Source organism: Oryx dammah, unplaced genomic scaffold, assembly GCF_014754425.2.
Source record: "Oryx dammah isolate SB20612 unplaced genomic scaffold, SCBI_Odam_1.1 HiC_scaffold_4, whole genome shotgun sequence".
Lineage (NCBI taxonomy): Eukaryota > Metazoa > Chordata > Mammalia > Artiodactyla > Bovidae > Oryx > Oryx dammah.
The window spans coordinates 72,594,231-72,609,439 of NW_024070188.1; the positions used below are offsets into that span (position 1 = coordinate 72,594,231).

Below are 15,209 nucleotides of genomic sequence, written 5' to 3' on the forward strand. Positions count from 1 at the left end.
AGTCACTTCAGTCTGACTCTTTGCTGCGATTCTATGGACTGCACCCCTCCAGGCTCCTCCTTCTGTGGGATGTACCAGGCAAGAATACTGGAGTGGGTTGCCATTTCTTTCTCCAGGGTATCTTCCCAACCCAGGGATCAAGCCCACGTCTCTTATGTCTCCTGCATCGTCAGGTGGGTTCTTTACCACTAGCACCACGTGGGATGCCCCAGAAACTCGCTAGAGACCAAGACAATTCTAAAGAGCCCAGGGTTGGCCAGGAGTGCCGGTGGTATGGGGAGTGGCAGGATCAGGGTAGGAACTCTGGAAGGATGGGTTCTCAGGTAACATTGTTGCAAGTCCAACACTCACTGGGAAGGAGGCTGCTGGATCTTTCCCAGTATGTACTGGGTGAGCGACCTAAGAACGCTTGAGGCTCTTGAAGAGAACTGGGAAATGAGGGCTTTGTGTCTTTGAGCTGTAAGCAAATAATCCTGGGTCAATAGAAGTCAGTCTGATGTTAGAGGTGGCCCAGAGCTTCCCTTCGTCCTTGGAACTGTCCAGATGCTCTGTCTGGCCGAGGCAGAGTTGGGCTTGGGTGGACCAGTCCCTTACCTCAACTGGCCACTTTGTAGTCATAGTCCTGGCTGTCGGTAGCTGGTGTCCGGAGTAGATGCTCCCATGGGAGCAGCTCTTCTCCCTGCACTCTTTCCTAAAAATTTCTTCCAGTACTTTCTCCTGGTGGTGGGAGGGGGGCAGCTGCGGCTAGAGGGGCTTCCTGTGCTCTCTGGCTCCTCTGGCCCTCGGTGGCAGACCACAGCCCCTTTCTCCAGGCTGGGGTTGGGCAGCAGAGATGAAGGGGCCTGAAAGCCAGGCCTGGTGATGGTGGGGTTTATTTGTAGAATGGGTGATGAGGGTGGCACGTGTCCTTCTCAGGGGAGAGCGACCTGGTCTGATCTCTGTTTTGCAAGGTCCCTTTGGTGACTGGATCAAGGCCAATGAGGCCAACTGGGGAAGGAGACAAGAAAACCCAGTCAGGAGGTGGTAGGTTTTCATGTTGTGGTCCATAGGGCGTGTACTGTTGCATTCAGACGAGTCAGGACAAACCTCAGGATCATAGTCTGATTTATGATGCCGTTTGTCAGGAACCTCACCTCTACTGAAAGCAGTAAAGCGAGGACTTCAAGGCTGGCCTCCTCTGTGCATTTCCTTGTTGGCTGGCAGTAGACTTCCATTTTGATCCCGTGTTATTTCCCTGTTGGAAATTTGACGATGAATGTTTTCAAGGGGGGGCGGTAGACTCTGGCCACCCCCCGTGTCCATCCAGCCTGTCATCTCAAACGTGAGGGAATGACCTGTCCAGACACATGCAAACATCTTAACTGTTTTTGCAGAGAGCTTCCCTATGCTGGACTGCAGACTTCAAGGCCATTACTTCAAATATAGAACATTTTATTGGTAAGAAAGGAAGCATCTTTTTTTAACAACAAAAAAAGAAAAAATCATTTCTTTCAATTTCTGTCTCCCTACTCAGTCAGTTCTGTGACATTGTTGAAAGCAGAAGTGGAATAGATGCAGTTGCTTGCTCTGACCTGGGCATCCTGACTGGAGCCTTGCAGTCTTTAGCAGAAAGGCTTTTGAAGAACTTTTAATTCCCAAACCCTGCCTGTGTCTAAGTAAGTGTGCTCTGCAATCTTAGACACGTCCTGCATGATAGGTGATGGAACTGTGCAACGGGCTGGCCAGTGGTCTGTCCTAGGTAAAATGTGCGTGCGTCTTTTCAGTTGTCTAAGAGTTGTGTTTTCCTTGGTTGTTTTGGTAGGGTCATTTATTCATACCAAAGAAAGAACCCATTGGGAGGTGAAAAGTGACAGGGAAGATACTTCTTGGAATGAATGAATGAATGAGTAGAAGAAATGGCATAACCTACAAATGTACACAGCATCACTCTGTGTGTGTATATTTAGGAATCACTTCCCCTAAAGGAAGACTATAGTCAGAAGCGTTATCTTGTAGTGAATACTATTAGTTAAGTAAATCAAGCACTTAACTTATGTGTCAGAGCTCTGTGAGGGACCAAGCTCTGAGTGTGTCACATTGCTTCATTACTCCTCGTGGGGAAATAGCTGGAGATTAGGAAACATACCTAAGCTGATGAATTGGAAGTGGCAGCAGAGATGGGTGTGAACTCGAGGGTTCAGACCCCGGAACTTCTGGGCCTTTCCCTGAATGGAGAGACAGACGTATTTCCTTATATATTTAGGTGAATTTGTACGTGTCCTCTTGCATCTGTGCTTGAATGACGTAGCGAACAAGAGTTCACACTTTTCTGAGCATCTCATGGGAGGCGTGGTTGAGGTGTGTCCCAGATGTAGCATTCGCTGTTGGCTCCTGAATTCTCAGCTTCCCGCCAGAATTCCTCCTGGGAAGGGTGTCCTGGCATGTGGATTCTTAAAAGCTCCGTTGGAGGTTCTGATTCATGTGCTTGGTCGGTCAGTCATGTCTGACTCTTTGCAACCCATGGACTGTAGCCCGCTGGGCTCCTCTGTCTATGGGATTTCCAGGCAATAATACCAGAGTGGGTTGCCATTTCCTTCACCAGGGCATCTTCCTGACTCAGGGATCGAACCTGGGTCTGCTGCATTGCAGGCACACTCTTTACCATCTGAGCCACCAGGGAAGCCTGCCAATTGGGCATTAGGGAACCTTTGCACTGGCAGTGTTTATTTCTGGGGATTTCTTGGCCCTGTGAGGCAAGCAGGGGTGTGGGTTAAAACCATGGCCTTGGCATCAGACAGTCCTGAGTTGGGGACCTGGCTTCTTTGCGTGGTAGCCCTGGAACCCTTGGGCTGTGGCTCAGCTCTTTTGAGCTGTTGTTTGTTCATCTATGCAGGGAGAAAAATGTCCGAGGGCTGTCCAGAGGATTAGGAGATGTTGCATGTAAAACAGCGTGGCACACATTCACCACTTAAAAAATACCAGCTGTTAGTATAAAGGCTGCGCAGAGGGAGACTAGAGGACGCAGGACGTACGCAGGTGGACTGACCGCCTCTGTTCTCTTTCTGTTTCTTCCCTGCTCCCCTCACCCTCAGGACGGCTCCCTGGGAAACATTGATGACCTGGCTCAGCAGTATGCAGATTACTACAATACCTGCTTCTCCGATGTGTGTGAGAGGATGGAGGAGCTGCGGAAACGGCGGGTTTCCCAGGACCTGGACGTGGTGAGTGGGATCCCGGGAATATGCACTTGCCCAGCCAGTCTGCTCCTGGTCCAGCGTCCCCTCCCTCCCCCTCTAACGCTTGTGCGTGGATCATTTTGCTGCATTACTTAGAGATAAAAGAATTCAAATCCCCAAAGGATTAACCCAGTTCTGTGGATATCAGACAATAAGTATCAGTAGGGGCAACAGTGATCAAATTTTTGTACTCATGAAAATATCACATTTTTGTTTTAACTCGAGAAGAAAGGATATTTTTACGCTAGACTGATATACACTACATTTTTACTGACTCTAAGCCAAAAGGAGGTCTAGGCTAGTTCTTTTCTTTCTTCCTTTGTTTTCTTCTTTTGGTTTTCAACAAGATAAAGTTTAAAGAAGCAAGAAACCATCCTGATTTCTCACCTAGTAATAACCCACATAGGTGTTTCAGCAACTCTCTGTTGGGGGCATTTTTACATCAGCTATGTAATTCTTGCTTTTATACTTAATATTTTATTATAGTTCTGTATTATTAAGACTTCTTTGTCATCACCATTTTTCGTGGCTGTATTCCTTCTTTCAGGTGCGTTGAAATTCGTTTGTCTCTTTTGTGAAGACCTTTATGTGTATGGTTAGTGGAGAATCTGAAGTTGTGTGTGATAAATAGTAAATAAATACCTTGCTGCTACTGCTAAGTCACGTCAGTCGTGTCTGACTCTGTGTGACCCCATAGACGGTGGCCCACCAGGCTCCCGTCCCTGGGATTCTCCAGGCAATACCTTAGGTCCGTATAGTCTATGGGCTTCTCAGGTGGTGCTAGTGTTAAAGAACCTGCCTGCCAATGCAGGAGACATAAGAGATGCAGGTTTGATTCCTGGGTCGGGAAGATTCCCTGGAGGAGGGCATGGCAACCCGCTCCAGTATTCTCACCTGGAGAAACCCATAGACAGTGGAGCCTGGAGGGCTGTGGTCCACTGGGTTGCAAAGAGTCAGAGACGACGGACGTGATTTAGCATGCATGCACGCTATGAAATCTATGTATCTGCTAGTATTTCCATGCTGCTGTTTAGTCGCTGTGTTGTGTCTGACTCTGTGACTCCATGGACTGTAGCCCTCCAGGCTCCTCTGTCCATGGGATTTCCCAGGCAGGAATGCTGGAGTGGATTGCCATTTCCTTCTCCAGAGGATCTTCCTGACCCAGAGATCAAACCCATGGATTCTTTACCACTTAGCCACCTGGGAAGCTCTTTGAGTAACAACACCTCTTACCTTAAAAAAAAACAAAAAGCACACTGATTCTATTGAATCCTTATTTATTTTGTGATTTTCTATAATTATTTTATTACTGATTCCTTTTATAAAAAACCTATTATAAAAACCTATTGGATAAGGATGTTACAAAAGACCTATTGGAAAAGGGATCCAACAAGTAGTTTAGGCACTGCAGCTGTTATATTTCGCAAGTACATGATTCACTTCTTTTGTAGGCAAGATGCTGGTGCTCTTATGCACTTTCACTTTTTTTCCTTAACTCAATCCACCTAAAGGTTTCTGATAGCATAACTATCAAATAATTACTGATTCTTTTTCCTCACTGACTTAGTATTCCGCATAGATGGGAGTTGGTATAATAGTGTCAGCTGAGACTGAGAAGCATCACTCGGGGGCAGAAAGTCATCATCCCGGGAGCCTGGCACCGTGGCCCAAGCAGGCACCGGGGTGTCATTGTTATTAAGGGCGTCTTTCTTATAACTTTGTCCCCTGGCGTGTCAGTGGGAGAGAGGTGTTTCCTTTCTTCTAAGAAAGTATTCTCGTGTATTAAAAGACTAGGCTAACCTGCTGGGACAAGGTTGATGCTCTTCCTTTTGGCAAGATTGCAGCCAAACAATAACCTAATTATTGCACTGAGTTCTTGAATGTTGCAATTTTGACACTGAAAAATAGTCTGGTAGGATACTCTGTGGCTTCCTGGGACACTTCACCAAGCAAGGAGATGATGGCTGTGAACTGGCAGATGATCGCTGATACGACACTCAACTGCTCTTCTCCAAATTCTAGCCGGTTAAGAGTTGGGGTTTCCATAATTATCCCACAGTGTTTGGGAAGCTTGGAGAGCAGCTTCTTGGTAGGAAAGGAAGCCTGCCTGGAGGTGGGATAAATAACTTCTTCCCATTTAGACAGATGGGCCTCATTTGGTGTGCTCCATTCCAGAGCTTCAGAAGACAGTGTGGGAGAAAATACCACAGGAGCTAAATTAGTTCTCATCAGAGTTGCAGAAGTGTGATGGTGGGTAACATTGATGGGAGCCAGTTCCAGCCAGGCTGGAAACTCTTCATCCTTTCAACTGTAGTTAGTGAGAAAAGTAAGGTCCAAGTCATCATATTCAGGTTCCCTTTCTATGAGATTCCAGACAAGTGCCAAAGACCAAGTTAGATGCCACATGGTTCTCATTATTCAGGAATCCATAAGCTGGAGACTTAAAAAGCATTTTTACAAAATTAAAAAAAAAATCTTTTGGCTTCTTTGCATGGCATGCCAAATATTAGTTCCTTGACCAGGAATCGAACCCAAAGCCTTTGCATTGGTAGCGAGGAGTCTTAACCACTGGACCACCAGGGAAATCCCTAGAGATGTTTTAAGGTCCTCATTCAGGCCATGCTTGCAACTCTGGTGACCTGGGGAAAGCTTCCTCTTGCAGTGAGTAGCTCATCACAGATTGAGTCCTGATGGAGAGCGATTTTCTTAAAAAGCTGTAACTTTCAGTCCATAAGGCTCTCTTTATTGCATCAGATTTTATCTGTAACTTCTAGACCTTAAATTTTGCCTTCAGACAAGTAGGCAAACTTCTTTCCTGCTCCACTGTTGAGGCAGCTTTGGGTCTGAGGACCTGCAGTGTAAATCCTTCTTTTCTGGGCTAGTAAGCAGCTCTGTCAAAAGAAGTAAGATGACTTGGAGAAGAAATAATCCACCGATAGCACTAAGAGGAAATAGTAACAATTAGGATTCTAAAGCATTTTCTAGGGGAAAAAAAGTAACATCAAGCTTGTGGTGCCCTCTGCACAAAAAGTCCTTAGAGACAGCCTGAGGATGGAGAGTTTGGTGATGGTTTAAACAGGTCTTTCGGGTTTGTTTCATTTCAAATCCTCTGGGTGAATTTGGGGAATTGAGGAAATGTTCTATAGATGGAACATATTTAGATATTTCTTTGGCTTTAAAAAGTCCCAAAACATGCAGTGTCCTTAAGAGCTAATTACATACCAACTGGAGAATAAACAAGCCCAAAGGTTACCCTACCCATAGAGATGCTTGACTTAACCCTGAAAAATAAAAGGTTTTGATAATTATGTTAGTAATTAACTTTCTGGACTGGATATCCAACTACTTCTCCAGGACCTAATCACCTGGCCCCTGACTGGCATAAAGCACTTACTTGATAAAGTGTTTTGGGGGGCCAGTTAGTTTAGATGGAGGTAACAGAGAGAGGACAGATGGGTGAAAATTCAACAGCATAAGCAGGGATTGTGATTCAAATGTATAACTATCGTGAGAGTTTTTATTTAGCACCAAATGGGCCCTAAAGGGACTGTGTATTTGGACCGCAGCCTTTGCCTCTGCTGGGGATCAGGACATTAGCGCTCTTGAACAGCAGGGAAGTTGCCCGTATTTCCATACATTTGGCACATCCCTGAGCACCATGTGTGTTTTTGGCTGCAAGAAGCTGCATTTGGAAATGACAGCAGCTTCCCAAGTCCATAATGGGCTCATCTCTAGTGATGCTAAGTCTGACATCTGTCAAAGTGACAGTGGCCAGGAGAGAGACACTCTCAAGGTAGCCTCTTATTACTGGCCACGTCAGCTTCCTTGGCATCTCGGAAGCTGAATCTGCTCGGATGTTGGCAGAAACAAGTTTGCGTGGTGGTTGGTGTAGCACAGCCCTGATGGAAAAGTTACCACTGTAAAGTGGGACCCTGTTCATGATGCTAGATCTCCATCCATGCAGATTGTTAACACATCTATGTGGGCACCAGGACCCAGGAGCCCAGGCGAGATGCACCCAGGTCTTTAAGGATCCGGAGTAAAAATACAAATATTGCACATTATCTCAGAGGATATCAGAATCATTGCTGATGGTGTAGGGATAATTCTGGGGCATAATTATTGTTCCTTGCAATTTTCATAGTTTAATCTTTCAAGGTATAATTCTGGACTAAGAGGCAGTAAAAGTGGTATCTGTCATGACTAGAGATGATTCTTGGGGCTTCTTCAGATTCTACCCTTCCCACCCCAAGCCCAGGTGGGAGTCCTAGCCTCTGTGGTTGTCACAGTGGCAAAAGAGGGTAAGAAACATGATGGCAAGATGGGAGACTCGGGGTTTAGATTCTGGCCATTGTACTTAGCTGGCAAGTTGTGTAACCTGTCTAAGTTTCAGTTTCCCCTTCTATAAAATGGGATAAAAATATCTCGTAAAGTCATTCAGTTCAGTTCAGTTCAGTTCAGTCGCTCAGTCGTGTCCGACTCTTTGCGACCCCATGAATCTCAGCACCCCAGGCCTCCCTGTCTATCACCAACTCCCGGAGTTCACTCAGACTCACGTCTATCGAGTCAGTGATACCATCCAGCCATCTCATCCTTTGTTGTCCCCTTCTCCTCCTGCCCTCAATCCCTCCCAGCATCAGAGTCTTTTCCAATGAGTCAACTCTTCCTTAGCATGAGGTGGCCAAAGTACTGGTGTTTCAGCTTTACCATCATTCCTTCCAAAGAACACCCAGGGCTGATCTCCTTCAGAATGGACTGGTTGGATCTCCTTGCAATCCAAGGGACTCTCAAGAGTCTTCTCCAACACCACAGTTCAAAAGCATCAATTCTTCGGCGCTCAGCCTTCTTCACAGTCCAACTCTCACATCCATACATGACTATAGGAAAAACCATAGCCTTGACTAGTCGGACCTTAGTCGGCAAAGTAATGTCTCTGCTTTTGAATGCGCTATCTAGATTGGTCATAACTTTTCTTCCAAGGAGTAAGCATCTGTTAATTTCATGGCTGCAGTCACTGTCTGCAGTGATTTTGGAGCCCAAAAAAATAAAGTCTGACATTGTTTCCACTGTTTCCCCATCTATTTCCCATGAAGTGATGGGACTGGATGCCATGATCTTCGTTTTCTGAATGTTGAGCTTTAAGCCAACTTTTTCACTCTCCACTTTCACTTTCATCAAGAGGCTTTATAGCTCCTCTTCACTTTCTGCCATAAGGGTGGTGTCATCTGCATATCTGAGGTTATTGATATTTCTCTCGGCAATCTTGATTCCAGCTTGTGTTTCTTCCAGTCCAGCGTTTCTCATGATGTACTCTGCATAGAAGTTAAATAAGCAGGGTGACAATATACAGCCTTGACGTACTCCTTTTCCTATTTGGAACCAGTCTGTTGTTCCATGTCCAGTTCTAACTGTTGCTTCCTGACCTGCATACAGATTTCTCAAGAGGCAGGTCAGATGGTCTGGTATTCCCATCTCTTTCAGAATTTTCCACAGTTTCTTGTGATCCACACAGTCAAAGGCTTTGGTATAGTCAATAAAGCAGAAAGAGATGTTTTTTTGGAACTCTTTTGTGTTTTCCATGATCCAGCGGATGCTGGCAATTTGATCTCTGGTTCCTCTGCCTTTACTTTTTGAAAGTTTCTTGTTTGTGAAGTACAGTTTACACGTTGAAATGCAGGCATCTGACCTACCTAATTTTGCCAAGAGGGTAGTCACATCACCACATCCTGGCATGGCATAGAACACAGCCGCCACCTTGCAAAGTTTCCCCATGTCCCTTCTCAGTAAATCCTGGACTGAGGACAGGGATGTTTGTCAGTCTGTTTTGGTCCTTTCTGTATATAGTGCATGCACATAATAGGTACTCAGTGAGTATTTGTTGAATTTATTTGTATATGTCATTATTTAAGACTATTAAGTGAGCATCAGGCATGTGTCTGAGACTTTGTCATTCCAGAAATGCACCGATGTATTCCCCATCCACAAAGATGTTATAATTTAGTGGGGGTTTTAGACAAATAAACAGACTATTATTTTTGGCTGTACTTTTTTGGTTTGCGAGATCTTGGTTTCCCATTTAGGGACTAAACCCTGGCCTGTGGCTGTGAAAGTGACAAGTCCTCATCATTGGACCACCAGGAATTCCTTAAGCAGACTATTAAGCGCAGGAAGTACACAGGAGAGACCCTGACCCAGTTTAGGAAAATCAAAGAAGGCTTCCTGGAGGAGGTGATGCCTAAGCCCAACTGTAAAGAAACATGAAAGATTTATCTGGTTGGGGAGGGAGGTGTAGACGGTGCAGAGTAATTTATGGCCGAGGTCACAGAGAAAAAGCCAAAAATGAGAGCGAAAATGTGGCTTTTATGGGCCATGGAGAGAAGTTTACCCTGGCTAGAACCTACGATATAAACACATGTACGGAGAAAAGATAAACGCTGTCCTTTCACAGGTCTTGTATTATTAACAATATAAAAAGAATGTTGCTTTGATTCATCACCATTCCCAAGACAAAACAAAAATAGTCTCCCTTTCGCAATAGTTGATCAACTGGGCCAAGGTGACCTTGTGGCCTTCGCAAGCCACGCAGACTTGTGCAGTCTCCAGGGGGGTTTTGTTTTGTCTTACTGACTGCTCTTCTTTTGTTATTTGCTAGAGACAGCAAGGCCTGTGGAAAACAGGTTTCCTGTAACTTTAAGCTCCCTGAATATTCAAGACAAGATAAGGGTTCCCTCCACCTAGGCGCTTAGGGAACACTGGCTGCCCTAGGAGGGTACCAGATTCCTGAATTCTTATTCTCACCGACAGGATAAGTACATGATCTGTGTTGCAAATTGTCCGGAGTTTAAATATTCAACTGCTGAATGCTAAAGCCCAACTGTTGCGCTAAGGGCATTTGCTTTTGTTTTGTTTCATTTTGTCTTAAAGGACATTATTTGCTAGCTTTGGGCTACTGTTGATTTGCAGATTGCAGTCAGAAACAGTGGGCATTAGATAGTGAGTCTGAACCACATTCTGCTGTGGGATTCACACACTTGATGTCAAAATACACTGAGCCTTTATGTCTTAAGCCAGATGGTAATACAGTTCTCTGCTCGGGCTCCTCTCAGACAAAGTCCCATTTGTAGTCAAATGTCCAGGCCCAATTTAGTCAGCATTTTTTGTACATTGCACCACGTTAACATAGACATAAACAGGCCTCTTGGCTGCCAGATTTGATCTTGGCATCCTGTACCTCTCATAATTGAGAAGGTTTTTATTCTACTTAACAATCAATTTAGGTGTCCTTCCATCCTCTTCAGCTTGGAGACCTTTGTAGACAGCTGTACATTCTGGAAGCTGACAGATTAGATACAATCACTGATAGAATAGTTGTGTGTGTATATAGAATAGTCCCCATCAGACTTTTCAAATATGAATCAACAACATCAGCTTCCTTTTCTAGTTTTGCTCCTGAGCATTCAGAAATGACTGATTTTTGTTTGTTTGCATTTGTAAAAGCAGTGTGCCTGGGGGGATTAAACACCAAAATAGCATTCTGCTCAAAATACATTTGCTTGCCAGAAAGCGGAAAAAGTCTGAGCTTTGTAGTTGTTTTCATTTACATACAACAGAGAGAATTCCTAAATGTTAATAAAGTAGACGGTAATTAGGGAGAAAAACCCAGGAATTACAGAGGCCAGAATCTGGGCTCGGAGGAGAAAGGAGTGCCTTTGTTCTTAGAATTGGGACCTTTCAGAGTTGAGTGAGGCCCAGGCCAGGTGCCTTTTTGAAGCTCTGGAATATTAAAACCAGGACTATAGTATGATCTCAGAGTTTACATGTAACAATTAAACACTTTTCATGTGGAAGATTGCAGTGTAATTTATTTGTGCTAATCACAAGCTAATTATAGGCTATTTAAACATGCTAATTTGTAGCACGCTAGAGGCAGTGTGGTCTCCTTGTGAGAGAAAAGTAAAGTAAAGGAGTGTGATTAATGTTTCCTTATTTTCAGTGGGTTTCTGCATCCACATCTACAATGTTATTTGACAATATTGTCAACGGTCTAAGTTTGAGATCCTTGACAAAGACTGAGTGGCCCAGGCCAAGGGGTCCACCTGTCCTCTACGGCCCTAGTTGGGTTGGAAGGGCAAGGGTTGGGGGTCTGGAGTGGGATTAGGTAGACGCCTGCAGGGCCCAGACAGAAAGTCAGCAGGTACAGGGTTGTGGGTCTTCGCTGGTGTCGGGCCATACGCCTGACATTGGCCTTCTGACCTCGTAGGTCCACATCTTATCAGATGAGAATGGGGCCTGTTCAGGGTAGTGTGGCTATACACCAGGTCCTTATTTTACTTTACATTTTATTTTTTAATAAAATAAATAAAATATTTATAAAATTGTATATGTTTTATATTACTATTTATATTTAGTTTTTAAATTTATTATTGGCTGATGTAGGATTTTAGTTCCCCGACCTGGAATTGAACCCATGCTCCGGCAGTGAAAGTGCCAGTTTCTAACCACTGGACCACCAGCGAATTCCCTAGACTTGGTCCATATTTTAGAGGGATCTGTCACCACAGCTCCTGTGCACCAACCAAAATGACCAAGGACAGAAAGAACTGGGCCCCAGAGCATCAAGTATTCTGACTGGCCCTTTCTCTGGCCACCTCCTTTGAGAAGATCATTATACTGGTTTCAGCAGTAATTTTTGATTTGGAGCTGCCTCCCCCCAACCCCCTCACCCCTAGTTTGGAAGTTTTGTGAATTTTATTTTAAATAGAAGAAAGCAAGACAGTAAAATGTTGGGATAATTTGTTCTATGCATTTGGTTCAGTTCTACTGTTTTTTTTCCACCATTTAGTGTTTAGAAGGACACAAACTCACCTGGTGACTGAAAAATACATCACAGAACCCTCAGAACAGGGTGTTGACTTTCTGTTCATCTCTTGCCATATTTCTCGAAAAGGGACATCAGAGTCTAGCTATTTGCAGACTCCTCTGCTACCTCCCCATGTCAACCTTTGTTTTAGAAATGGAGGCTTCATTGATCAAGTAGAGCAGGAGTTCAAGAGTTAAGAGTTCAGGAATGAACCAGTTTCTCTATCACTGATTATTCTGAGGCTGGTGCATAAAGCATTTATTTCTAAAGGATACTTTGAGAGACTTTCTGCAATTAGAGTATGAAGATGTTTGAAATTTGTGGTACAGCCATGCCATCCATCTCATGGGCCCCAGCAGAAGCTGATGGAACTTAATCAAAAATAAATCAAGGGTAAGTCCAAACCATATTGGAAGCACATCATGAATATTCGTGAACATCTGGATATGTTTGTGGGAGTGTATGTTATTTTTAATGTGTGCGATGGCAGGGACATGCCTTTTTAACAAAGATGCCAAGAGGAAGACAGATTTCCAGCTGTGATTTCAAAGGGCATTTTTGTGTGTGGATATCCTTTCTCCTGGGCATGTGGGTTTCACTTCTCCAAGATACTCCTTTGATCTCTTTCATCTTTTGGAATCTCTTTTGATAATTTGTCTGAATTCTTCATTGGAGTCAGTCACTTGACTCATGAACATTAAAAACTTTTCTTTCTAAGGGAGATTTTCAGCTTAAGTGAAAGTCACTAGTTAATGTTTCTGATGAATCTTTTAAATGCCGGTGATTTTATGATAATTGTCATTGAAGCTATTTGGCATAGTTGATCATCTCTATAACCTGACGTGTGTAAAACTCAGGTACTTTATCTGCTTCACTACCTAAAGTAGTTGCAATAACTAGAAAGAAAGGCTGAAATGTGAAGAGACCGTAATAACAATACTGATAATTATTGCAATAGTGACATTTTTAAAATACGTTGAAGTTCATGAGGCATCCATACCTATCACCTTATGTATTTTTAATACCCCTATGACACAGATATTAATAATGTTATAATTTCATTTGGGCAGAGGCAGAAAATAGTGCTCCCAAAGGGAGGCCAAATAACCCAGTAGGTAAACTCCATCGCCCACCTGTTTGGTCATTCTCTGTCTGGGACCTACCTGGAACTTCAGTCAGGGCCTTGCCTGATGGGGATGACAATGGCTTGTAAAGCAAGATATTACAGGTTGTTGTAATGGTTACATAATATGCTAGGTTAAACAAGGTAATGTTTGTAGAGCACTTGACAGTTTCTGGGTGCATACTAAAGCTGAATGAATATGATAAACATTATTTATAATAGGAATGCTAAATAAATAGGACTTGTTAACAATCTAATAGCTGGTAGGTACCAAAGGTAGGAAGGATTTGAAACTGGACTCATGCTCCGTTGCTCAGTCGTGTCCTACTCTTTATGACCCTATTAACTGTAGCCTGCCAGGCTCTTCTGTCCATGGGATTTTTTCAGGCAAGAACACTGGAGTGGGTTGCCATTTCCTCCTCCAGGGGATCTTCCCTACCCAGGGATCGAACCCCGGTCTTCTGCATCTCCTGCACTGCAGGCAGATTACTACCTCTGAGCCATGGAGTATGCCTTTGAAACCGAGAAGTCAAAGCAAAAACCTTGGAATCTCCCCAGACCACCTACTAACCTTGCATTGTTACTCTTTGGGAGATTCTACCCAAACCAGCCCTCCATCCCTCCCCCACCACCTCTTCCCCTTCCTCCTCCTCCCCCACCCCTCCCAAAGGAGTAAATCTTGATTTACAGATTAGTTTATGTTTGGGTAATATAGTTTAAATGTGTGATATTATAAAGAATAGTATAATATAGTTACTTCTATTGTACAAATTAAAATAATACACTCATTACAAAACACAAAACAATTCACAAAATTCCTTAAAGTAGAAGTTTAAGTTTCCTAACACGACTGAGCTACTGAACTGAACTGAACTGAACTGAATGCCTACCAAGAATAACAGTTCCAAACAGTTAGGTTCTAAGCCACTTCCTGGAATTCCAGTTTTCTATTCATTCTCCTTCATCTCTTCTTTCTTTCTTTACATACAGACAAATACCCACATAAAAAGATACATGGTGTTTTACCTGCAGCAGAGTAGAAGCAATAAGTTAAAAGAGGGTTGACTTACTGCTCGAGACAGTTATCTGATAGTGGTAAGAAATGTTCACAGAAATGGAGACACAGAAAATTTCAAAAGTAATTAGGAGAATTCAAAGCCTCGACAACCTGGACATTTAGAACAGGGGCCAAAGACCTTATAAATTAAAAAGAATCTGTTAAATTATATTCCCTAATTGTTATAGAGCACAGTGGGTAATAGACAATTAAAAGAATTCCATTTGAGAAGGTAAAATAACTGGAGAAGTAAAATAAAGCATTTTGCTGTTTTACTTGTAGTCTTTTCTTGAAAATTTAGTTTAACATTGTTAGAGGGTTCTGTAATATTGTAGTTTTACAGTATTATGTGATAAATATTTTAGAGATGGCTGAATGATGGCATGTATTATTCTTCCTGGATGTTAATACAGGGAACTGGTAAAAACAGCAAAGTAAAAACAACATTTACTGGTTTTCTGGTGTGTTTCAGTAACTTGGGTGGTTTCATGGGGAAGTTTTTAGTAACAGAAATTATAAGCCTCATTTCAGGAAGTTCATGTTGCAATAGGACAAGACGGCCAAGGGCAAGATTCTATTAGTCATATTCATGAATGGATGATGCATATAGGTCTGCTTACAGCAAATTCTAATTTCCAACTTGTTTCACCTGGAGATACGTTAAGTACAATAGAAAAGGTAAACGTGGTGATGCTTGTTGATTGAAAACCTTAGCTGAACTGATCTGGAGGAGCAGGTGCCATAGGCTGGAGTCAGGACTCAACAACCTAAAATCAAGCATAAGGCTGGTTTCTGAGTAATTGGACAAGAATGTGTGCAATTGTTCAGCTTAGTCTGTGCCAGAGCCTGGATCAACACAAGGAAACAACTAATGTTTGGATGATTTTAAAAGGGCCTGAAAGGCCTGTTAAACAGGGCTTATAGTTAGGATGATAATACTGACTAAAGTAATAA

General features: G+C 43.3%; 1 protein-coding gene across 3 annotated transcripts in view; it reads left to right on the top strand.

The window, feature by feature from the left end:
* SASH1 (SAM and SH3 domain containing 1) overlaps window positions 1-15,209 on the top strand; it is a 344,484-nt gene that overhangs the window by 190,583 nt on the left and 138,692 nt on the right. For all 3 annotated transcript variants that reach the window (XM_040238649.1, XM_040238650.1, XM_040238648.1), the window contains exon 2: window positions 3,072-3,200. In XM_040238649.1, coding sequence (XP_040094583.1) covers window positions 3,072-3,200 — 129 coding nt within the window. The remainder of the gene's footprint in view (window positions 1-3,071; window positions 3,201-15,209) is intronic.